This window comes from Dermacentor variabilis, chromosome 1, assembly GCF_050947875.1.
Source record: "Dermacentor variabilis isolate Ectoservices chromosome 1, ASM5094787v1, whole genome shotgun sequence".
Lineage (NCBI taxonomy): Eukaryota > Metazoa > Arthropoda > Arachnida > Ixodida > Ixodidae > Dermacentor > Dermacentor variabilis.
The window spans coordinates 225,347,440-225,372,637 of NC_134568.1; the positions used below are offsets into that span (position 1 = coordinate 225,347,440).

The following is a 25,198-nucleotide window of genomic DNA, read 5'->3' on the forward strand; positions in this document are numbered from 1 at the left end:
ATAACGCGCTGATTCCATTTAGTATTAATTTACTTACACTAACATACGTAGCATCATTGACAGCGATGACAGCTGTGACAGTATACTGCTTATGGGAAACGTGGCTTCACTCCAGTATCCCGGACAGCAAAATTTTACATGATTCATCCTACTTTCGCATTTACAGAAAATATAGGACAGGAAGAACGGGAGGTGGCGTGCTCGCTGACTCAAAAAGTTACATCCCGTCCTTCACGGTCGACATTCCATCACGGTTAGAAATTATTTGGCTGTGTACGTCCGTCACATGCATCAAAAGCTATATTCAGGGTCTCCTACAGGCCGCCGGACAGCGCAGGTAGTTTGGTTGCTGATCTGCATGACCGCTTAACGGTACTGCGCTCAACTTTCCCGAAAGCCGACGTCTTTATGTTGGGAAACTTTTTTTTACCCCGACATTGACTAGGCAAACCTAACTTCTCATTCACGCAGCACGAAAGAATTTCTCGATATAACACTTGATTCATCTTTTCTTCAATTAGTTGATCAGCCCACAAGCCACACCCTCGATCTTGTTTTATCGTCGGCACCCGAAAAAGTTAGCTCCACTGTGTACGTTGATGGCTTGGTTGGTGAGCATCGTCTTACTCAGCTGAGAATTAGTTTACCTGTACGCATGCGTCAGGTGACTCCTACACCGATACTCAATTATAAAAAAGGTGATGTTACAGCCACAAATCTGGCCTTAGTAAGCTTTCATTTCTGGCTTCTTTCTCCCACCGGTCTGTTAACGAAAATCTGTGTCTCTTCAAAGATAAGTTACTACAGTCGGTGCGCGACTACATACCTTGCTTATCCATTCGGGTCATTATATCAAAACGATGGTTTAATCGAACAGTTTGCACACTTCTGAAAAAGGAAGCCTCGTTTCAGAACCGCTAAGCTATTGCGATCTCCGGCCGCATGGGCGAAATACGACGTTGCACAAAATGTTTACTGTCATGCAGTACGTCAAGCTGAATACAAATTCTTTTCACATGACCTTCGACTCCTTTTAAAAGATCACCCCAATAAACTTTGGAAAGCAATCTCTCGCTCACACACTATTGACTGTATCTTGCTTTTGGCTGATATTGGCGTTCCAATCGCTCCTGAAGATTGTTCTTCAGCGTTCAATGATTACTTCACCTTAGTTTTCCCGTAGGAATGTTATGCCGGTGTGCCCCTACCTGCTACAGTAGATTATTGGTTTATGAATCTCACACTCATTAGCCCAGCCGTTACCTCATCACTAATTAATAACCTTAGAATTTCAGCATGTTCAGGTGTCGAAGTTACTAATTCCAAAATTCTAAGTCACACTGTTGTTACGTCAAGCATCTTGTTTATCACGTTTTTCAGCAACCCCCCGAATGGCCGAAATTCCATACGACTGGAACGTCTCCAAAGTCATCTTTATTTTCAAATCTAGTGATAAATGCCAGCCTAGCAACTGTCGTCCCGTATTTCTAACCAGCTTCCCATATAGGCTACTTGAGCACATTATTGCATCGCATGTTGCATCTTACTTAGAGCAAGACAGTTACTTTTTCGGTAACCAGCACGGCTTCCGCAAAGGGGTATCTTGCGATACTCAACTCACTGTGTTCACAAACGAGCTATTTATCATCATGAATGAAAATCTTCAAACAGATTGTATATGCATTGATTTATCCAAGGCCTATTGCAGATTAATAGCTAATGTGTCCTTTCTTAACGTATATTCGCTTATGGTCCCTTGAATTAGAAACTTTCTGCGTTTTCATAAGCAGTTCACTTTCATCAATAACATTTCTTCCCCTCTCACTGAAGTCACATCTGTCGTTCCCCAGGGTAGTGTCATTGTCATTGTGCACCTGTTGCCTTTAATTCTCATAAACAACCTTCCTTTTGAAACCAGATCATTCTATACGCCTTTTCACAGACGTTTACAGAGTCTATCGCAAAATCCACTCACCATCCTATCATATCGCTCTGCAGCAACATCTTGATTGCATTAAAATTTGGTGTTCGTGTTGGCTGATGTCTTATTCATTATAATACGGTGCTTAGTAGATATTGGCGCTTTTAGTTGGCGCCGCATACTCCTTTACACACAGAGATATAAAAAAGAAATCATTTAAAAGCATTAAAACTAAAAGCCAATCGCAAACCCCAGTAACACAAACTTAAGTCACATAAGTACACTAATGCCACACTAAAACTGAAAGTCAACTCAGAAACACAGCAACGCAAAGTCTAGGCACATAAGTACGGTAAAGTCAACACAAAGTCCAGTCACATAACTGCGCTAAATCAGGGCACATAAGAAAGCATGGATTAGACTCACACGAATTCACATCAATCTAGGCACTGAATGGGCCAAAGTTGGGTAAAATTAATCACATATAGTGAGCTTATAACAGATAAACACTCTACTCAATAGTATTCGGGAATATTGATCGCTTCCAGAAATCTTTGGAGGGCCAGTAGCACTCGTTTTTGCGCCTTTAAATGAATAAAAGTATAACCAAATTGCTTTTACTCGGAAGGGATTAATGTCTACGTTTGAGTATTTCCTCAATAATAGTCTTGTCCCCATCCACCTTCATTTTAAAAGTAACCTTTCTTAGTCTAGACATGCTAATAAGATTGCACGTTTTGTATACTGCGCTACCTAAAGCGTAATCTTCGCGACCTCGCCCTCCCCTCTCCCGCCACCCCCACCCCAGCCCCCTTCCACGTGAAAACTCGCCTAGCAAACATTTGTACGACCTAAACTCGAATACGCATCGTCCATCTGGTCACCTCAACAAGTCCATCTTATCCGCTGTTTAGAATCAGTTCAAAACCAAGTCAACGATTACAGCAAACATGCTGGCGTGACGAGAATCAAGCAATCGCTTTCACATTTTTCTTTGAATTCGCGGAGAAGCATTTTGCTTCTTTGTCTGATGCACAAGATCACCAAGTGTAAAGAGCCCTCATTCTTGCCGCTTCGTAGATCACATGGGCATTTCCCGCCGTCTGTACAATAATCGCAGTTTTCAGATTCTCTACGGTCACACCAATGCATTTAACACATCTGCATTTCAACGTTCCTTTGTAGTATGAAATAACCCTCCTGAAGATACAGCGAATACGCCGTTCCTCTGGTACTAAAAATATATTCTTGGCTAGATGTTGCGGTTTATGTAGATCCAGCATTTTAAACGTCGTCCTTAACATATTGTAATGTTTCATTTTTGTGTAGATTTTAATGTATTTCTTCAGAAACCAAAAGTTTCTTGTGTTTTCTTTCCTTTCTGTAGCATCTGGTTTTGACTGCTTCTTGTAAAAACAAAAGTGTTATTACCCATTCATATAATTTTCCGATGCCGGAACCCGTAAAGTACTTGTATAAATAAATACATAATTAAATAAAATAAATAAATAAATAAATAAATAAATAAATAAATAAATAAATAAATAAATCACTGACCGGAGTTCAGAGATGGTAAAAGCACAATGACGTTCGCGATGGCCCCTCTTTCCTGGCTCATGTTTAGGCTGCCCCTGCCACCTGTCACGTACCGATGTGACGCAATGAACTGCGTCCGTGCTTTCCAATATTATTTATTCAAGGAGGAACATAATTCTACGAGCTACGCAATCGCTGTCACCACGCACATTTCACGCAAGTAACGCGACGGAGTTGCAAAAGCCTATTTTCGCCAGAAACTGCGATTGCTCTCTCTGCGCGTTTTCCTTGCTTCTTTTTCCACAGCTCCCACGGACCCCCCTTGGCCGTCTCACCGTATAGCCGTAACTTGGCCTTTGTGTCAGCGGCGCATGAGGCAACATCTCCCAATAAGTCAGGCACGCTGGCGGCACATTTTCCGACGCAAAATTTGCCTTTAAAATTTCCGCTCACGCAAGAGAGCTTGCCACGCAAGGCCTTCTCTTATTTACTCAACTGGAGCCGGGCGACGCGGTATTCTAAGTCGATTGTGTTGAAGTTAAGAGCACACACACGTGTGGTTTCGGCTAACGAAAACTGGGCCCCTCGATTCCCCTCCTTCTCGTCCTTAAATACAGCAAATAGTTTCCTAGAAGCTAAATGGGTATCTAGCGTCCGTTGCTATAGAAATAGTTGAGGCGACGACTCAACGCTCTTGAGTGCGTATGTCGGCTGCAGTAAGGACATTTAGGTAGCGTTTGTTGTCTCAGCATTTAGGTCAAATGACGCTGTTGCGACAGCGTAGCGCCATGACACGCGAGAGGCTCAGAAAGTAGCATGGGTGTTGAGGGAGTCCGTGGTCGCCATTGGTTTTCTCTCCAGCCGTGGCCCTTTATCCCCGTTAATTGCCACCCCTGCTGTAAACACAGCTCCGTATGGGTATCGGGCAAACAGGCCACACTTCACTAATTAATCCGCTGCCGTTTTATAATGCAACGGAAGCTTGGCTGAAGAATATGCCGGATCGTTGTAGATTAATATAGGCGATTTGCCAGTTTTTAAGGTAGCTTAAACTCGATGGACTTCAGAATTTTTTCAGAGGCAAACATTCTGAGACGGTGACCACATCTGTCGCTGGCGAAAAACGCTATTCGTGCGGCGTTGGAGTATTCTGAAGTGCAGCGCTAGGAGGGATCGTTTGTTTGCTGCATCTCCCTGTGTGTGCGCGGTGTTCACCCTCACTCTTTTTCTGTTCACTCTTTCCTTAGGCTCCTGCCACGTGTAGGGTAGCGAATTGGACACTCGACCAGTTCAGCTTCGTAGTTTTCCTATTTTCACTTTCGTTTCAAAGATAACAGCAAACATAGCAGCAAACATAAAAACCTAACGGACAATGAAGCCATGACAAACACAGAGGACAATGTCTGTTGCTTTGTATATGAGTTGCACATAACTATTACAAGCCGTATATCATTATAAAAGCGAGACTTGAGCTGCACGAGATACATTATATTTTTAATAAAGGAAAAAGTAAATGGACGGGGTAAAGAACTGTGCTGAAACGATGGACAATTACTGTCAATGTAAACGAATAGCCGAACGCTTCTAGAAATCTGCTTGCTTTATTAAAGGACGGGAAGGAGAGGAACCGAGGGGCCCAATTTTCGTTAGTCCCAACCACATGAAGCCAACAGATAATGAAGCCAAGAAAGAACATAGACGAAATTATTCGTTGTTTTAATTGAAGTGTAGAAGTGATAACATAAAGGGAAAGGAAAGTGGACGAAAAAGACAACAGCTTGTCGCCAGTGGGAGCCGAACCCCCATCCTCCGCATTAAGCGTGCGCTGCTAGAGAAACTTAGCTGAGGCAACGACTCAATGAATGATGCTCTTGAATGCGTATGTTGGATGCAGTGAGGATATTTAGGCAGCGTTTGTTCTCTCATTGCGGAATTCCATAGGGAACAGATCTGGTAACCACGACATCTGTAGCGGTGCCGAAGCTCTGTCCTGCAACCGCCATAGGGGGAAAGGGCAGCGGGAGAAGAGGGCTGTCCTACCTTTAGTTCTTCACCACAGCGTATAAAGCTTCACAGGCCCCATGGCTCTCGCGCTAGAGCATTTGCCGGTAGGCTCGGCTATTCGCCTACACGCACAACTCTCTGACGCGCTTTACAGACCATGTTGCGAAGGCATGTCTACAACAAGGCTGAGTTCCATCTTCTCATTGTCACCCATTGCCTATTTTTCCAAATACCAACACAGCTCTGGATGTTAATTGACACTTCACGAAAGATTTTCCATTCCAGTCTATTCCTTTATTTCAGCATTCATTCTTTACAAAAAGAAAAGCTCAAATGCCAGGACAAAGGCAAAAAAGCCGATTTATTTTCGCGAATATCATATCTATAATCGTAAGTTTGTGAGAACAACGTGCCCATCGAAGGCGTTCTGAGTCTGATATATTTATTATTGTATTCGGAAACGAACGCGCACCGCAACTCGGTTGTGCGAGAGCGCGCGCCTTTTGCCTCTACGCCTTTGTAACGGCAGCGAAAGTCTACCCACCAACCATCGACCACGAAAACGGTTGAAAAAGCCAAAGAAAGCTAGCCGATTTTTTTTTGTATTTTAAAGCGCCTTTGCTACCAATGGGAGTCAAATTCAGAAATCAGAACCTTCGCTTGACGAATGCGATGCTTTACCAATCAAGCTACGGTGGTGGCTTTCCCGACATCCATTTTCATGGGCATTTAACTATAAGTGTGTTCATAACCTAAGCCGTGGGAGCATTAGCCAGCGTCACTGATGGCAAACGACATTCCACTGCGGTCGCTGCGACTCAAACTCATTGCAGACATTTTGCTGCACCTAGGATGTCCCTCACAATAGCTTACCCCTTCACCCATGCAGCAATGAATTTGATGCATAGTCCTTCAGAGGCCAGCCTAAGGAGTATACCAACAGAGAGACCTTTATCGAACCGCTGTGAGCTCTGTGTGTCTTCGGAACCTTCCTCGAGCAAGTGACTGCTTAGACATGCTAGGAAACAAAAGAACATTGTCGGCCTAATGAACGCCGCGCACCATGCGCGATAGCCCTGCCTCGCGAACTGGTTTCGCGAGGCGTTTTGCACCGGGAGCTCTGCTAATAAGGCGCCCCGTGGGGCCCGCGATTGAGCGGCCGCTGATACCACGTCACGCCGCAGCGCGCGTCCACGGGGGACGCTGCGGGGGGAGCAAAAATAAAAGTAAAGGGTAGGATGTGAAGAAGAGTGGCGTTCTTCGCAGGTGTAAATTCGCGCTGAGCACGTGACCGCAGTCGAGAAGCATGCGCGTATATACCTGTAGCAATTGTTGTGGAACGGGTTGTACGAGGCGTACGTGAGGTGAACGCCAAATCCGACTCCCACCGAGTAGAAGACCTGCACGGCAGCGTCCACCCACACCTGCGGCGGAGAAAGAAAGAAGGCACGTGCACGCGGCCGTAAGCCGACCGCCACCGAGCGCTATCGCTTGCATCACGCTGATAACCCACGCCGCGTTTACAAACACGCGCGTAAGTTGCGTGTCCGCGAAATGCCGCAAAGGGCGCATAGTCTGTAAATAAGCGGGTGCCACGCGCGCTTTCAGACGTGCGACGGGCGCACTAAGGACTTCTTTCTGGGTGTGAAACGTTTTGCCATGAATCTCAGCCGGCATCCCCATGTCGCACATCTCTTTGAAGCCAGCATCGACAATTTTATTCACCGAGAGACACCCACAGGGTAAACGTGTGGGTATCTCTCGGTAACGCCTCGGATAAATCCTGGAGACAACAAGCATGCACCTGGATATCGTGAAATGTGTACAGAAGGACTCGCTACTGGCTGGCTTTGAAAACCACCGTTGGTATAACTGACACCGCGTAACCACGTTCTGCGGAAGCAAAGCACTAGCGCCCAGCTTTAGGCTCACCTCTTATCGCACACTGGCCTTGTAACGTGTGTTCGTGTTACGACATCACGTTGCCTCTCGTTTCATTTCATCGCAACTTTGAGTAGCAGACGGCAGCTTCAGGTTTTATGCGATGTGGCTATAGACGCCCGAAACACTAATGAGCTGTCGAATGACATTCTTCTGCTCAACAGGTTATGAATAGGGCTGCAAATGCGGTGCCAAGAAAGGACACCGAGGAAGCTAGTCCCGTGTTGGCCGCACCTGCGTGTCCAGGAGCTTGTTGACATTCGGCTGCAAGTAGTATTGAACACCCTGGCCGGCACCCGGCAGCAGCACTCCACGCAGTAGAAGTAGTGTCAGGATGACGTAAGGAGCCGTGGCCGTCACCCAGACCACCTGCGTCACGCGCACCATGTAGTTTTATCTGGACACACATAAGCACATGCGCCTGGCTACTCGACGACATCAGACACATTCGCACGTGGACGGCAGCAAAAATAATTACTCAATTTTAAGAAAGCTTGCCTAGTACGAGACAGCGCTCCAACAATGGAAGGCGCACGGACGTCAGCCGGTCATGGTATTCAGCGACAACACAGCCGATGCTCCGGCCAACTGTAAGGCGCATTTAGGCGAATTTACGCGAACGTGAAGTCACACAACTGCCAATTGCCGTTTGTCGTGAGCCTTCGCTGTTCCTAAAGAGATCAGTGCGCAGTAAGAACAAGACTCGAACAGCAGCAGCACTTACATGTGCCTGGAAAGTGCCGAGACCGCGCGCATCCGATACATGCACTGTAAGTAGCGTGGTGCAGCCCGTGGCCTACCTTTCCGGAAGAGCTGACCCCCTTGAAGAGCGCCAAGTAGAGGATGATGAAGACCAGGAAGACGCAGAGCAGCAGCTGCCACTTTGGACTGCCGAGGTCGTGCATGCCGGGGCTCGTGTGCAGCTCCAGCACCGCGCGGCTGTCAAAGGAAATCGCGCGAGATTCCAACAGTGGCACGCACCACTCGGCAAGAAACAAATCCTTAGCTGAGGAAACCGTTTGTTGCGGCCCCTTAATGTTCCCTGCTTTGACATACGCCATTGAAGAGGTCCCGCCACCGGAATGTTTCAGATTTTTGAGCGACTCAGCTTACGGTAGTTTCAGATACAGTAAACCTTCGGTTCACTTTCAACGTGTTTTAAGTACATAAGCTCGATTGTACCAGTGAAATCAGCATTTGCGCATTGCCCGGTGGCAGACATTCGCTTTTTCTGTAAGCGTATGGGTCGGAATAATGACATGATTCTATTCCAATGGTCTTGCCTTTGCGTTTCGTCAGTAGTCCAAGCGGAGCTCCGCGCACATTATCACCTGTATCGGCCAACCATGAACGGTGGATAAAAAGGAAGGAATAGAATCGAGCAAACAGAATTCTTACATTATAGCGGCTTTACGTTCGTAAAGTCTCAGAAAAATTATGGCGTACTGTCGGGTCTAGAACGCATATCAACTAACCATGCAAGGGCGGAACTTGCAATGCGTTTGATAGGCAAGAACCAATCGTTATTGGCTGGTGACTTGGCCCTCGCATTGTTGCCTACCTTTAGTAACCAGACCGTTAACAACGGCCAGTGATGTGTTGCTGTTGCGTGGTCATATTGCGAGTTCGTCCCATAACTGATTCTAGACATGTGGGTTCGTACCCCGGATTTCGGGACATTGCTCGTTCGATCAGCAGTCAAACTTCACTGCAATGCACCAGCAGAGTTTTGGTTTTGATCAAAACACTGATAACGCAGCAGAAAGTTGCGCCTAAGTGCAATAAATGCGTAAGTCATTAGAAACGAGTACCCTTTCGACGTTGCCGACTGAAAGTTGTTGAAATTCGGTCAATATTTTCAAATACCAAATTTTAAAATGCTACAGATTGAGTTACGCTGCTGTATTGCGATGCTGTTCGACAGATGAATTTTGATACACGTTTACTGAAACATGCAGTACGTGCACGATTTTTCTTTTCACTACAGAAGACTAGCTCGAAGGACGAGGATCTCATCATTATCACTAAGTTGTTTACGGTTAGTTTCGTTAATGCAGCAGTGGGCGTAGATCTGTGTTTGTCTCCACTTGTTATTCCTGTTTCGCGGAAATATTTTGCCTGGTTTTCTCTGTTTGTCTATATAAGCGTGCTTTACGTATATGTGCTGAAACCTAGCTAGTTGAGTAGAACTTGTTGCTGGGCGAGTTGGTTGGGATCTAAAGAATACATTGTTGCGCCAAAAAAGGAAAATAAAGACTTGGGAAGGAAGAATACGAAACGACAGATTGAGCGCTGAATCTGTCGTTTCGTACTCTTCCTTCCCAAGTCTTTATTTTCCTTTTTTGGCGCAACAATGTATTCTTTAGATCTTAGCTAGTTGCTAGTTCTTAATGTTCTTGAGGTCACGCGTATATGTTCATCACCTTCTCGACTACAGTCAATGACTATGCTGCAAAACCGAGGCCGAAGCTCAAATTAAGAACCACAAACTAAGGAAGACACAGGCTGATGGCTAACCGAAACACCTAAAGATAGAATAAAAAGTAAATAATAACAAATTAATTAAGGAACGCTCGTGGCTTCTAAGGTCTTTCTGAAGAATATAGAAATTATTGAGTATCCATTAAGATATCCGTGTATTCTTCATATCAAGTATATATACAACGGAATTACAGGCGCCAATTTATTACACGCCATAACGTAGAGTAATGCGCCTGTGTTAGTGCGTGATAATTAATTTCATGACGTTTTCTGCATCTTAAACTACGTTTTACGTGTATCTGTGCCTGTGCGCCATGGTGCTTATGCTACTTTCTGAGGTTGTGCATCAGAAGAACTTCAGTTTGGCCTATTCGGTGTGCTGCTGTTCCCGTCTTTATTTGCGGTCAATATGATATGAAGTTGTGCATCTGTGAGCTTCTCATCGTTTCTGTGATATGCATATCCGAATCTACATGAGTGAGATACATTCATGAGCGCTCTATCTATCCTGAAAACAACGTGACGAGTGCTGGCAGGCACCACTTTAACGCGCCTATGTTTCTTTCGAACTCACGCAATCAAGGACAGAAGTACAGCTGTGAGCTCAATTTGAGGCCCGCGAGCGATTCGTACAAAGCATTCGAAGGCGCCGCACTCTGACTGTTGATCTGTGCTACGACGCGCGAGCCCAGCTGTCCGATATATGGGTGGTGGCAGAGAAAGAGTTAGAATGAAAGTGTAACTAGCGGCGTCTAGTGGGTTCCACCCAAGGAGCAGCAGGGGCAAAACAAAGCCAAGCGAGGTGCAAAGTAGTGCTAGGTGGGCACACAGTGCACACGGCGATAGTAGCCATGGTAACCGCAGGGCCCCGTGTCCCGTAGGCGTCCGCGGGGTGCTTTCCGAAATCGCCCACGCCCCCTTACCGCGGAGGCGTCAAGCGGAAGTGCCAGATAAAAGAGCGCACGTGGCCTCCTAGCGCGAAAATCTTTACGGCTGGAGCGGACGGACCCTTTACGGTGGCCGTCTGTCAGGACCGCAGCTTGGTATCGCACTCCTCTGTTTGCGCAACGCAGCGCTTCTTAGCCCAACTCGGCCCCAAACTCCGTTCTAGCGTAGTGGGTGAGGCCAGGATTCTTTGCTCGAACTCGTTCGGTCGTTGCTTAAATGTATCTGCTCTTCGCACTTCCTTTTCCTGCATGCAGGTATCGCATGTTGCGAGCAGAGAGGCGTTCTTATATGTACACTCGCGCTCGATAGAATCGGGCGTGGGTCGACCGATTCCCGGGTTGCCGAAGTTCCTGCTTACCGAAGAAAAGTGAGAGTTATTTGCCGCTGAAAGTGTTCCCGTCGCGCTGCCATGTGTGCTTTTTGTATGTAAGATCGTTCCTTGCTTATCTGCCGTCGGTCCGCGATCGGGTGTCAGCATCGGGGTTTCGGAGGCCGGTTCCCTCGCGCGCGGCGCGCTTTGCTCTTTCTTCGCTTTGGGGCTCAGCTTTTGCTTCGTTCCCACCGTGGGCCGCGGTGGCGGCGGACTCGGTTCGGCAAGGTGGGAGACAAGGGCGCGGTCCTTCTTTGCGGGTCGCGGCTGCCGGTGTCAGCTGTCGGCGAAAGCGGGTAACAAGAGCGCAAGCCACCAGGGAGTTTGAAGTAATTGTCGCTGGCAGCGGGACATCCCCTTTGCTTTTTGCACCTTGGATAAATTGTTTATTTCCTTGGCGCGACAACGGGAAGGTGGGAGGTTGAAAAAGTGGCGAAGAGGAAAGCCGGATTCCGTTTTCTGTCTTTCTGTCTTTTTTATCTCGACATCAAATGTCTCGGCTTGGTACTTGGTTTCTTGCGGGCAAACAACCCATTAGGGATTAACGTGTAAAGAATCCGTTAGGCAGCAGCCTGCAGGGTTGGTAAAAGTGATGGCTGATCGCAGTGTCCGTATTTCTGACACGTCACCATTCATAATTTTTGCCAAATGGCACCAGTTCTCAGAGAAAAAATAAAATAAATTAAAACCGAAGTAAAAACAAATTAACAAAGAAAGAAAGACCCACCGAAAAGACGGTGAGCCCCTGCGTTCATATAAACAACGAAGTGAGACACGTAAATATCCCCGCATTATAATTTATACGAAATCTATCTCCAGATGTTTTATTCGCACCTGCGAAGCCCCAGAAGCCGACTGCATAGTTCATGTCAGCTTGGGAAGGTTACACACTGGCAGTATTCACGTTAGATGCTTCCTCCTCACAAGGTGGAAACCTAACAGTTTAAACCTATGTCGTATGTCTCTAGCGAGCTTCCAAAACAATACGCCGCACTTCCATCACTGCGGAGACACACATCTCTTCGCCACCACTTTCTGAACCAAAACCGAGAGTCCTGAGTGAATCAAAGGCGCGCATATAGAAGGGGTGCGTATACCCTGATTCCACACAGCAGGCGCTATAGCAGATCACACCGTGGTCTGCTGGCGCTTGCCGTGAACAATAGGGCACGCCATACCGACGCTAAATATTTTTTCAACCTGTTTTGGGCGGTATTATACAAATCTTCTCTCAAAAGAACGCATGCAAGAAGACATGCACGGGGATTTGTGCTGTTTGCCGTTTTGTATTCGCTGGCCGCCTTCTCAAATAGCATAATCCTTTGCGACGATTGCCCGACGCCTTTGGTTACAAAGCACTCCAGCGTACGAAAGTGTTCATATGGGCCCCGGGCCCATATAACAAAACTATTCACAAAAATCCCTTGCGCTATAATTGTTCGCAGGAGTAAATTCCGTCTAGTCCTGATGCTGGACGTATCAATGAAAGGCGGACAACCAATGGCAAATAGCCCTCACAAGCAAAAATGTCCGTGAGTTCGGTACCTTTTACGTAAGGGCGGTTTCTCATTGGCTGCCTTTCGGGCACCTGCCACTTACACCTGCCATTTCGTTATCACGTTAAGCGTGATAACGAAATGCTTGCGTAGCGATACAGCCACACGCGCACGGCACTTACGAGAATTATTGTAAGTATTGACCCTGATTTCGACACAGTATTAATGCTCGGAAAAAAGGCTGCAAAAATGATGACAGTGTGACCTCCTCGTGCAGAATTCGTAGCGCCAAGTGCCTTGACAACGCGATTTAAGTACATTGGGACGAAGAAGACGAGCTGGTTCTGTCGTGTCTGCTTCTCACTTGCATTTTCGTTTTAGAGCAATGAGAAAGCGAACAAATGCTCTGTACGCACCAGCGCCAGTATTCGCGAACAGCTTTTACGCTAGAATTGTTCGGATAAGAAATTTTCAGCCAATCCTGATGCTGGGCATATAAATAGCGAAGGGGGTCGGCCAATGGCAAAGAGCAGTTGCAAACGATATCTTTGTGAATTTGGTTCCAGCGTTTCGTGCGTAAGTGATATTTGCCATCAGCCGAGCCCCTTCGCTAATAATATGCCCAGCATCAGGATTAGCTGAAATTAGCTGTTACGAACAATTTCCTCTTACAAGCATAGGAACTTTCTGTGACTATGGGCCCAGGACCTGGTATTCACGACATAAAAATTAAAAAAAAAGCACGCTAATACCGTCAGGCAGAGCAGATGCTAGCCAATCCTGATGCTGGACATATTGGCGAAGAAGGCCGACAAAGGGCAAAGAGCACTACGAACTCAAACCTTTGTGAATTTGGCCCATGGAAAGCCTTTCTTTCCTAAGTGCTGTTTGCCATTGGCCGGTGTTACGGTTCACTTTGTGCGGCCATGAATGGAACGAATGCCAAACGCTTGAGACACGACGTGCCTAATCTTCACGCTCGTATACATGAAAAGACTTGCCCTTCGGTGTGTGCGACGGGATTATGCACCAGTGCAAATCTTACTCTCCTCTGTGCTATGCTCACCCCCTCTAGGCCAGGGAGTGGTTTCTCTCCGAATTCCTTTGTGTGGGCTGACCCGACGTGACCTACGTCAACCACCGTAGTCTACGCCAGGTAGTGGTATCTCTCCGTATTCCTCTGTGTGAGTTGACGAGTGTGCTGACAAGGCCCTTTACCAGGGAGCGAGAGAGAATGAAGTTGCCCTGATGGTGGAGAGTATAAGAAGGGCAGCGAGGCGGCGCCACGTGATCTTCTCTGCCCTTGCGTGCAAGAGCGCGTACGACGAACGTTTCTGTACTTTTTTGTCTTGGAGCGCACCGCTCACCCGTAATCATGTATTAAACTTCTGTTATTTCTTTTTACATCACCTCGTCTTCCCTGCCGAACCCTCTTAGATTGTCAACCTGGTTCGAGCTCCAAGCTGACGCTGTTGAAGGTCGCCTAAACCCCGTCCCCGTAACAACTGGTGGCTGCCTTAACACCAGCCACTTTCGCTAATGAATTGTCCGACAGCGTGACCGGATGTCATATGACCTTGCGAATAGGTTTAGCAGAATAACTTTTTTTGGTGCATACTATCCCAGGGGCCTGGGGCCGAATGTACAAAGCTTTTCGTTCTTAAGTGCTGTTTGCCATTGACTGGATGCGTTCGTTAATAACATGCACAGCATCAGTATTGGCTGGAACTTTCTCTTACGAAAAATTCTGGAGTAGAACGTTTTGCGAATACGAGCCCTGATTCACAAGGAGTTTTTTCTTCGTAAGAAAAAATCATCGTAGCGAACATTGTGCCTTATCACGATCGACTGCCTCATGATCTTACGAAGCACTGCAGCGCTAGAAGGACTTTGTGAACGCGCCCTTTCAAGGACGAATTCACAAAGTTTTCTTTTTGTGGGCAAGAACTTGTTGCCATTGATCGTACGCCTTAACTGACACTATATCCGGTATTACGATTGGCCGGCACCCTTTTCTTAAGAATCACTCCCTAGCGTTTGAACTTATTTTTGAATACGGGTCTGTTCTAACACTATAGACACTGTTCGTACGAGCCGGCGCCAGTCATTCATGTTGTGCTATATGTTATTAGCAAAGGTGGCCAGCCGATGGCAAACAGCACTTACAAGCCGCAAGCATTTCTGAATTCGAGCCCCTGACGCATGACACACGGGTGCGTTCGCGCTCACCTCGCGTACACACTGAATGGCGACGGGCGCCCCTGCGCGAGGGTGGTTCGCTATAGGCACGGAAAGTGCGAGCTCGCTCACTTGAAAAACTCCAGCGCGGGCGAGGTGCGGTTGTCGGCGGCCGGCGCGTCCGTGTCGTTGTCCGCCAGCGTGCCGCTGTAGCAGCTGGGCGTGTTCCACGGATTGCCGCACTTGGACCACGGCAGCTCGGCCCGGAACGACGAGAACATGAAGTACAGCGCCCAGCCGATGATGACGTTGTAGTAGAAGGACACGTACCATGACACCAGCACTGAGCAGTAGCCCACGCCTGCGAGCGTACAGGTACCCTAGCTCAACTGTTGTGCCTGATTGGCAAATGGCTGTACTCGCAAGGAGTGCGAGCGGCAACGCGCGTGTGCTGTGGAACTCTAATATCTCGAGGCTGTAAATTCCCCGTTCCGGGGATATCGCAAGTACCTACAAAAAAAAAACCGCGGGATCGAATTGCGAATTTATGGGCCGGAAGTGCGTGTCGCTGGAGGCGTATTTATCTGAGTGCGCAGTGTCCCTATAGGGTCACGGTGCTGCACAGTATCTCGATGACTTTGCGTTTTGACAACCACGGGTTGGATTAAAAAGAAAATTGATCCTTAAAGGTACGTGGTTTCGCAGAAACGCTCGAGATTCGAAATAACAGCTGCACGTGCGAGATACGCCCTAAATGACTTCAAATCATGGGCAACTGCAAATAGAACAGAACAAGAAAAACTGCACCGTGAAACTGCCCAACTTGCCTTTGAAGAGGGGGCACAACTTCCAGACGCTTATGGGACCTTGTCTGTTGTACTGCCCCAGAACGAGCTCCATGTAGAAGAGTGGCAGCGCTCCAAAGATCAGCATCAGCATATACGGTATCAGGAATACACCTGGGAACGTCAAGAAGAGAATAAAGAACGCACAGAGCAGGCGAATACTGCATACAAAAGCGAGAGCAATGTTCGCATTACCCTATCCCGTAGCCATGAACTGAAAAGGCTGAAAGGACACTCTAAAATTCAAATTAGGTTCGTTGCGTCTGTATTGCGTATGTTTGCACGCGCAGAGCTTGTTTAACCTCGAATCTAGTGAAGGCATGCGGGAGTAAGTGCACAAAGCGCGTGAACCTCGACTCTGGCCGGCTCTGCCTATCAGAAGGGAATGAAAACGCGTCCCAGAGGTTAGCCTAGCCCGGTCGCCTGTTTCTTTTTGGACAAGCTTTCGTTTTAGTCAACGACCCGGAGAAGGCAGCCCACAAGAAGAGCATCTCCCCCCCCCCCCCCCCCCGCTTTGACCCTTTATTTTTCGCTTTACAGAGCACGCCGATTTCGCGATCGCCTCTTAAAGCTTAAAATGTCACAACCTTTAGAGCACGTGCTTTGTCCCGATCACATCAGGCCTGGACTTAAAAGAACACCGACGTTTGTCGATCTGTCGCAACGAGGGAAACGATACCCAGTTTTACATTATAATTGATAGGTATAGAGCTTCACTCGAAGGTGCGCATTGTGTAGCGCGTCATTCATGTGAAAATCAGTCCGGGTCGCGAGGCCGCATCGGTGGCACCTGGTGTTAAGTGGCTGAAAATTTCCTACCATTTCGTCCCTTTGAAACAGCCAAGCTCGCTCCACTGCTGTTTATGGATCTCGGGCGCCGAGCGGCGCGTCTGTAAACGTGCTGCACGGCGCGCGTCAGCGATTCTGCAAAGCGCGCTTCCCTTCATGGGTAATAGTGAATGCGTGCACACACCGCGCGGAAATTTGCATCGCGCGCAGCCATCGCAGCCTTTGGCAAGCGTTGCGGTGCAACAACCGATCCGCTTTTCCTTTTGCCGAGCCCTAACGAATCGGCGGCCAGAAGAGACCGTTTTGTTTTGACTCGCGAGCGACCCGCTTGCTGAACGCGCTTCACGTTTAAAGCCGTGTTCAGACTACAGTCGCATCTGTCATAAATGTCTTAATTGTCCTATTTAACGTAACTGCTGGAACTTGTGTTACGTCGCTAAAGATCTCCTATTGTTCACATTCAGTACTTCGGTTAGATACGCTTTTTTGAGCGGCCTATCAGCGCTCCCGGACAACTGAGAAACGAAGTTTTCAATTTCAGCAAACGAGCGCTAGCAGAGGTGCTGGTGGAACCACAGGCGACTACGCAGCAGCGTCAGAGGACGTCGCCGGCACGCCGGTTTCCTAGTCGAGGAATCTGAGGAGCGCGGAAGCCCCGTGTCCGGTAGATGCAAACCGAAACTGCTTCGCGCATTGGTGGCATCGTAAAAGTCGTATCGGTGCCTGTCGTAAAAGTAGCGGCTACTCCAACATTAACCCTCAGGCTGGTTGCAAATTTTGCGCACTTTACGCTCAATGCGACAATAGTCTGAACGAACTAGTTGCGCTTTAAGTGTTTACGCTTACAATCCGTGCGAACGATCTTTATGAAGCGCACGTAGTCTGAACGCGGCTTAAGGCTATCTGCTACGACTGCGAATTTGTCAGTTTACATGACTGAACCACGATAGCCGATGAGCTATGCTGCACGGAGTTCGCTTTCCAATTTTTCAGTGAAATTGAGTTGTTGTTTTTTTTTTCGGCGGCCATAGCGACATTAAGGGCGTCCTGGTGCTAAACTGGAGGTCGCACGAGTGGTATACTGCACAGTAGAAGTCGCATTTCCGTAAGAGCTGCAAAATTGCTGCAGTACCGTCATTTTGATGCACTTGAAGAGAATCCAGTGCTGCGGAAATTATTTCGAAGCACTCCACTTGCTCCACTTTTGCTCAGCGTTCAAGAGTTAGCTATTGGGCGCAAGTTATCAATACTATAATATCATACTGTTATCTATTCTGACATCTCGTTCTCGCAATCGGTATATTTATGGCGCACCTGACCGGTCATGTCCGAAGTCTCGATTTTTTTTTCTCAACATAGTATGTGAATACAGCTAGTTTTGTAAGTTTTGAGCTACGTTTCATTCAGGCAGAACTCTGGAGTGTTGAAATGTCGCTTGCAAAGCGAAAGGGTCACCGCTTTATTCGGCATTTTTCTTTTTTTCATGAGATGCAGTAGTTGTTGCAGGGCGTGGTGTTCTAACGCCAATGTTTGGTGGGCGATACATATACTCTTGTTTGGAACTTCGGTCTCGTGTTGTACAGATAACGACAGCACAGGTTAAAGGCCAGGGGACAATAGAGTAATGCTCAATTACTTAAAGGCACAGCTCTCGTTGAGTATAGGTGGTGTATATTCTTATAACGCTATAGTTTTTTGCTGCTTTGGTCTTGCTCAGGCACAGTGCTCAAAAATTAAGGCGCGAACAATTTCGCTACTACTTCAATGCGTTATTTCGTCTCTAGTTTCACTTGTACTTGTAACAGTGGCTTAATTCAGACTCCGAAGCGTGCACTTGGGATTACTCCATGAAGTTTTCATGTAAGCATGCTTCAAAACGAGCTAGTGAGCGAATTAAGCGTCACAATTTTATGTAATTACGCGTAAAAAGCGTTCGCTTCTATCCGCGTTTGACGTTTTGAGAAGTTTACTAAATTATAGGCTGTTAATCTCGGCCCGGATTCGGCTGTTCCATACTTTGCTCAATGCCATAGGCAATGTCCTATACACAAAGGGAAGCTAATTTGCTGATTAAATTAAGCGTAACAGCATTCATGCTGTGCGTGATTCAATCAATATGTACGTATTACAAGAATCTTTCTCCTTGCGGACCATTGCCAAGCCAACGCTTTCTTTTCCTACTTAAGGCAATGGCTTCTTAAAGCAAACGAAAACGACAGCTCTAGTTGAACTAGTAACTTAGCACAATCAAAACCACAGAGACAAGAAAGTCACGCTCTGCGTCATGGGCCACGACACCATGCACGATCTTGTGCGGGGCATTCCTGGCAGTACCGTTCATGAGTTGTTCTCGTTCATTCGCAGTAGCTTACTAAGTGCCGAGTTATGTTAAGACAAGCAGTTGTTCATCGATGAAGCAATGTCATGGTTGCTGGTTGGACGAATTTGTACATCCTCAATTAAAAGAAGGGCCGGTATAACGCAAGCATTCTTTCCCGTCGAGTCTAATTTTTTGTATCATCTGCCGTTCACGAACGACCGATCGCGGGCAACAACGTTGGCGGGGCGCCGCTCGTACCATTTACGAAGTGCGAAAATGATTAGCGTTGGAATAGAATGGTCACATTGTGTCGGTCCAACGAAGAAACAAGCCCGCGCGCACAACACCACCACACAACAAGCGAGAAACGGCGCTGCGCGTGCTCGCACCGTTCGCTTCCTTCTCGCTTTAGCGAAGAAAATGGCCGACGAGCGGGTGCTCTCACCTCCGCCGTTTCTGTAGCAGAGGTAGGGAAACCTCCAGACATTGGCCAGGTCGACGGCGAAGCCAATGATGGAGAGCAGGAAGTCGGCTTTGCTCTTCCACGTGGGGCGCTCCCCGGCCGCCTTGGCATCGAGCGGCTCGCCGGCCACAGGCACAGTCGAGGCCACACCGTCGGCCAGAATCACAGCCGTCTGACCTTCGGCGGCGCTCAGGTGGTCCACGTACTCTGCGTATGCCCACGTGCGCCATCATTCATGTCCCGCTGCGGGCGCACGTCTCTGAAGCGTGACTTCTCGCTCTTAAGGCGCGGGGAAAATGCAGCGGCACTGATACTGACTGCCTGCGAACACGCCACCTCTGGCGAATCCGTCAACGTCCGGTCCAGCTGCTGCGAACGTGTGGTAAGAGACGACGACTTCCTACCGCAAGTAGTTACTTTAAACGGTATATTTTTCGTGAGCTCGATCCACGGTGATTTTGTTCCGTATTGACATTCTCGTAAAATTCGCTGACGTTAGATTTTGGCCTGCTACGCTTCAAACATTGGTCCATCAAACTGCTCCTGTGACCGATTTCACCCCAATTGTAGTCTATTCGGCAAAGTCTCACAAGTTAGATCGCTTAATAGAACAAAATATACAGGAACAGCGTTGATTTTTAGTGAGAGGAGGGACTGTACAGTCGACTATCTAACGCCAGTGGATTGGCCTTAGTTGAAGGACAGGACCCAAATCATGCTACAAGGCACGTGTCCCCACTCACACTCCCTTCGTTTACTAGCCTGCCACCTGAGCAGAAGGTGTCCGTCAATGTTTCCGCAACCGTTAAACAGGTATTTGTTTCTGTACCACCGAACAGTGACCCCTGAACGAAACACTCTCGGCCAATATTCACAAAAAAAAATGAATGCACAGGATGTCCCAACTATCATGTACGAAGATGTAAAATATGCAAATGCCACGTAGCTGGACAGAACCAAGGCAACGCTGTTTGCCGTCGCTCGCAGATACTCAGATTATGTATTGCATTCCGCCTAATTGGATAATTAGTCTTGATTAATTAGTTGCCTTCTCAAATATTATAATTAGATGAAAAGCGTCAATGAGAAAATTCTGGAGCAACATGAAAAACTCTTGACACAGAGAGAGAGATGGGAAAGGCAGGGAGGTTAACCGGATGGTTTTGGTTCTGGTTTCTACCCTGCACTGGCGGATGGGCAAGGACAAATGAGAGATGGAAAGGAACAGCGGAGATAAAAGGCAAACTAACGGGGGAAAAGATGTAGGGAAGGTCCTGAACGTCCATGAGAATTACAGTCTCCCTGATAAGCCACTCGATCGTGAAAATTTCAAGAGTGCCTGCGCTGTCTTGTGGCAGCTTTCTGTTGCTCAATGTGGGCTACATAAAGGTGTTTTTCCGAGGGTGAAAGGAGCCAGCGAATACACGCCAAATGGCCGCACGATTGGCCACTCGAGGCATTAGCGAAGGTGGCCGGTCGACAGCAAAGAGCGCCTACGAAGGAGGACACGTATTCTCGAAAAAGCATTTACGCTACAATTGTCCGTAAGAGCGAATTACAGCCAATCCTGATGCTGGACATACCATTAGCGAAGAAGGACGGTCAGTAGAAAAACACACTTACGAAAAAAAACTTCGTGAATTCGGCCCGAGACGCTTGGTGCATTCGGCCCCTCCGCCCGACGGTGTGGTCCCTCTGGCTGAATTCGCAAGACGTGTCGTTCGTATGTGCTGGTTGCCATTTGCTGGCCACTTTCACTACTATTATATCCAGCATCAGGATTGGCTAGCATTTGGTCTTACAAATAATTACGCCATGCAGGCCTGTACGCTTTTATTTAACTTTACAGCAGTTATGCCGCGTGGCAACCCAAGCGAAAAAAGATACAAGAAAAAAAAAAGGCAATTATATCGTAACAGATTTTTAGTGAACATGAGGCTTAGGCCCGTATTCACAGAAAGTTTTTACGCTAGTAAGAACTTTCTGTGAATGTGTCGCATCCGGTTGGGCGACCCATTTACAAAGTCCTATTCATTGCTGATAGAAATGGCCAACAGTGCGTCGTGCAATTTATGCGGGTGCGATGAGACTCTAGAGCACCTTCTGCGTCACTGCCCATCCTCTGACACACAACGGCGTACCTTACAAGTGAAATTTAACCTGCTAGATAATAGAGCGCTCTCAGAAGAAAAGTTCCTTCGACCATGGCCTATGCATACTTGCATGCAAAAGGACACAAAAGCCTTTCTGCGCTTCTTGAAGGACACTGGATTGTATGAACGCGTGGGACAGTGGAGAGTCCTCTGCGACTGACTGTGGGTGACTTACTATCAATTTTCTTTTCTCTCCCTACCTGTTCTTACCTCTTCCCCCTCCCCAAGTGTAGGGTAGCCAACCGGGAACGTCCTCTGTTAACCTCCCTACATTTGCCTCTTAGTTTCTCTCTCTACTGTTGTCCTATACGCTAGTAAAGCTCGTAAGAACAAAACAGTCCAATAGTTACAGCGAACATATTATTAGCGAAGGCCGCCGACAAATCAGAAGAAGTCCTTAATAACAAGAACATTTGTGAATTTGCCCACTCGTCCATCTACCGTTCTCTGGCAGCCAAGCACACTGATTATGTGATTTGTAGGTGTGCTTCACACAAGCAAGAGTTGTTTGTGATAAGAACTCTTCCTGGTGCCAAAAAGTGGTGTTCCATGAGGCCTGCTCACAGCAACGCCTTGTAGAACTGGACCCGTATTTAGAAAGAAGTGCTTACACTAGAAGTGTTCGCGAAAGAAACTGTGAGTTAATCGTGACCTTGGACGTAATATTATAGAATGCGGTCGCGGCCAATGGCAAATAGCGCTCACGAAAGAAAGGCCATATGAGTACGGGCACTGCTACCACGCTCGCGCTCACTCGCCCCGCAATGAACCGTGGCTCACCTGAGGACAGGGGCGTGCTGGTCGAGGAACAGTATCCGTCGTCCCGGATGGCCGAGTGGCGCAGCTTGCGCACTTTGTTTTTCTCGAAGAACACGGGGCTGTCCTTAGACGGCGCCGGCGAGCGCGGCCCGGGGCTGCTCCGGTGCTGCGGCGACCGCGGGCTGGCCTCGTCTGCGGCCGGCAGCAGCGGCTCGGCGGCCGGCTGCGGCTTGGCGGCCGCCACGCTGTTGTTGGCCGGCATCGTGGGTGGCTCCCGCTCAATGGACGCCGCTCGGCACCACCGCTGTCCGGAGACCCGCCAAGCTGTGAAGCAAGGAGCCCTCTTCGAAATCTCGGGTGCGAAAGGCTGCCTTACACTAAACAAGGGGGGGGGGGGGGGGGGGGGGACCTGGAAGCGAGTGCTCCATAACGCGCAACAACGAATAAAAGTTTCCGCGCACAAAAGGACTGCACTGTACTGTTCAATACAGCAGCTGTACTTTGAGCTTTTTGCATACCTGTTCCTTTCCCTGTGTGCTGCCGTCTTACTGCACAGGCCTTCCCATTACGATGATAGGTGGTGCTGTATTTCGGTGCCGGAGTTGCTTTCGATGTCATCACGACGTGAGAATTTTTTATCTTTATTTGCAGAGTTTAGTCAACAGACCTCAGGATACCTTAATCAACACGTACGCAAAGTTTTCCTCATGCACATCTATGGCACCAACTACGAGAGCTATTCTATGAAAACCCTCACCAACTTTTGTTTTTGTACATTCTGTTCATCGACTGGATGATAATCGCTTCTAACGGAGACGCAACTTATAGACTGTGTCTGGCCTGCAACACACGAATCAAGGTTTTTACATACGTAAGCGGGCTGAGGTGTCTCGTACTTAGTCCTAAATCGAGGCACCGCGGCGTACTCACATATCAAGCTTTTTTGGACATAATCTTCGCTCAATAAACATACTGCCGTAAATTGAGACGCTGTACTATACCCATTAACACACGGACGCCTGCTGGAATTAGTCAGCCCTGTTAATCTTAATCTGGCCGACCTGAATGATTAGGCACCAGGGGGATTACACAAGTCATTAAGGCTGTATTTGCAAAGAGCGATTTGTAAGCCGCAATTAAACCCATGACAAACACCTCAAAGAAGAGGTTCTTTTTGTGAAGTAACATTAAATACGGCAACATGCCTCCACTGAATAAGTTCACAGAACCCCCGCATAACAGTTCTGAAAGTGCTGTACTAATTGGTAAAGAGAGAGAGACAGAAGAAAGGGGAAAGGCAGGGAGGTTAACTAGATGGGAAGATCCGGTTTGCTACCCTACGCTGGGGAGACAGGGGGAGGTAAAGTCATAGCAAAGTAGAGATAAAGAAAGAACGAAGTATAGACATACAATCACAGTCGGTCACTGTCACCGCATACCGTCACCGCACAGCACAGTAGCACTTGCAGCACTATAAAAATCTGTTCAGGATACAGCCACTTGTCCAATTCTGTTGCCCTTAAAAACTGCAACAGTAATTGGTAAAGTTTTCGTCGGGACTAGCATTACTTGGATACAGCGCTGCAGCGGTTTACGCTACACACAATAGGAACGCGAACAAAAAGCCCATTCTCGTTCGTGCTCGGGTTTCTACTGGGTGTCTCGTAAATCTTTACACCGCTGTTTCCGAATAACTGTAATTATTTGAGCGTTACAAAGTAGTGAATAACATAACAAAATTAATGTGTCACAGAAAAAAAAAACACAATGAAGTGCGTTCATTGAAAAGAGCGTGGAAAGAAATACTGGCAATAAACGACATCACTACACAACGAGGAAACAATTTATTCGCTGTTGTTCGAAAACTGCGATGGCGTAGCTGATACCAATTTTTCTAGGAAATGCCTCATCGCATGTCATGAACAGAGTCTCTCTCTCCCTCTTTTCAATTTTCTCCCTTAATCCTCATGAATGTATCACAACACAGGCAGTCGTCGTCTCGGTCTGTGATGTCTGCATGCAGCCCGCCCCGAAACGTATATACCGCTATGCATATGCGGCAAAACATATTGCGGCGCCATGATGAGCATACCATGCCGCAGACACGTGTACATACACGGCTGAATAAATGGCTGAAAACGGCGTCCAGCCGGGCGGTAATAAATGGGCGTTTTGCGTCATTTGCGAATCGCGTGGCAGAGCTTCCGTGCAAATTGGACATTGGCTTTTCGAGCCATAACAAGAAGGCAAAGCAAAAGCGGGCAAGGACGAAAGAAGAGCCGTCAAAATGCGCTCAGAGCCCGAAAAACACAAGAGCAAAAGAAACGCGCACGGAGTGACGGAAAATGTTGGAATTAAGCTCCTGCGAACAGAAGCGTAACAAAGAGGACGATATATAGCGAACTGGAAAGGAGGGGGGGAGGGTCGGGCAGACACATTGCCGCAAGAGCGGTGCCTCTGCGGAGAGACACGGGAAGAGAACAGAGAGAAACAAAGAAGAGAACGAAACCGTAGAAAGGAGGATTGAGATTTTTCGGGGCCCTTATGCATCGTTTACGGAGTGCCGTAATCGTTGTCGGCAGATAATGATCCGAAGAGAGTCCAGCGCTTCTACGCCTGGCGCCCTAAATCTTGGTCAGCGAGAGCGCTCCAGCTGTGATCCCGCAGGTTGTTCCCCCTTGATTGTCTTTCGAGCTGTGCGGCGCCGGCGATTATTTGAGCGCCTCTTCGGGAGCCGCGGGGGCCAAGAAATATGACACTCGTCGGGGAAATGCTAACGAGCGAGCGGCCTTGGGGCAGCGGTGCCGATTGGCCGCGCTGGTCCGGGGGCTGACCAGAAATCAATACTTTTCCAGAACGTGCGTCCAGAAAATAAAGTGGGCGCCAATCTGACCGGCAGGTGGCAAGCTCCCTTGGGCCGTAAAGCGTGACATTATTATTTTACCCTGCGTTATGGTATAAATCTATAACACTGGAGCGTACATTGCGATTTCG

The 25,198-nt window shown here is 47.8% G+C and overlaps 1 protein-coding gene across 1 annotated transcript in view; it reads right to left on the reverse strand.

Annotated features, from left to right (window-relative positions):
• LOC142557773 (sodium-dependent noradrenaline transporter-like) overlaps window positions 1–25,198 on the reverse strand; it is a 181,926-nt gene that overhangs the window by 30,542 nt on the left and 126,186 nt on the right. The window contains exons 2-8 of the mRNA XM_075669885.1: window positions 22,226–22,528; window positions 19,275–19,499; window positions 15,703–15,834; window positions 15,008–15,236; window positions 8,203–8,341; window positions 7,637–7,771; window positions 6,782–6,885 (exon numbers count right to left, since the gene is read on the reverse strand). Of these exons, the coding sequence (XP_075526000.1) occupies window positions 6,782–6,885; window positions 7,637–7,771; window positions 8,203–8,341; window positions 15,008–15,236; window positions 15,703–15,834; window positions 19,275–19,499; window positions 22,226–22,466 (1,205 nt within the window). The 5' untranslated portion in view covers window positions 22,467–22,528. The remainder of the gene's footprint in view (window positions 1–6,781; window positions 6,886–7,636; window positions 7,772–8,202; window positions 8,342–15,007; window positions 15,237–15,702; window positions 15,835–19,274; window positions 19,500–22,225; window positions 22,529–25,198) is intronic.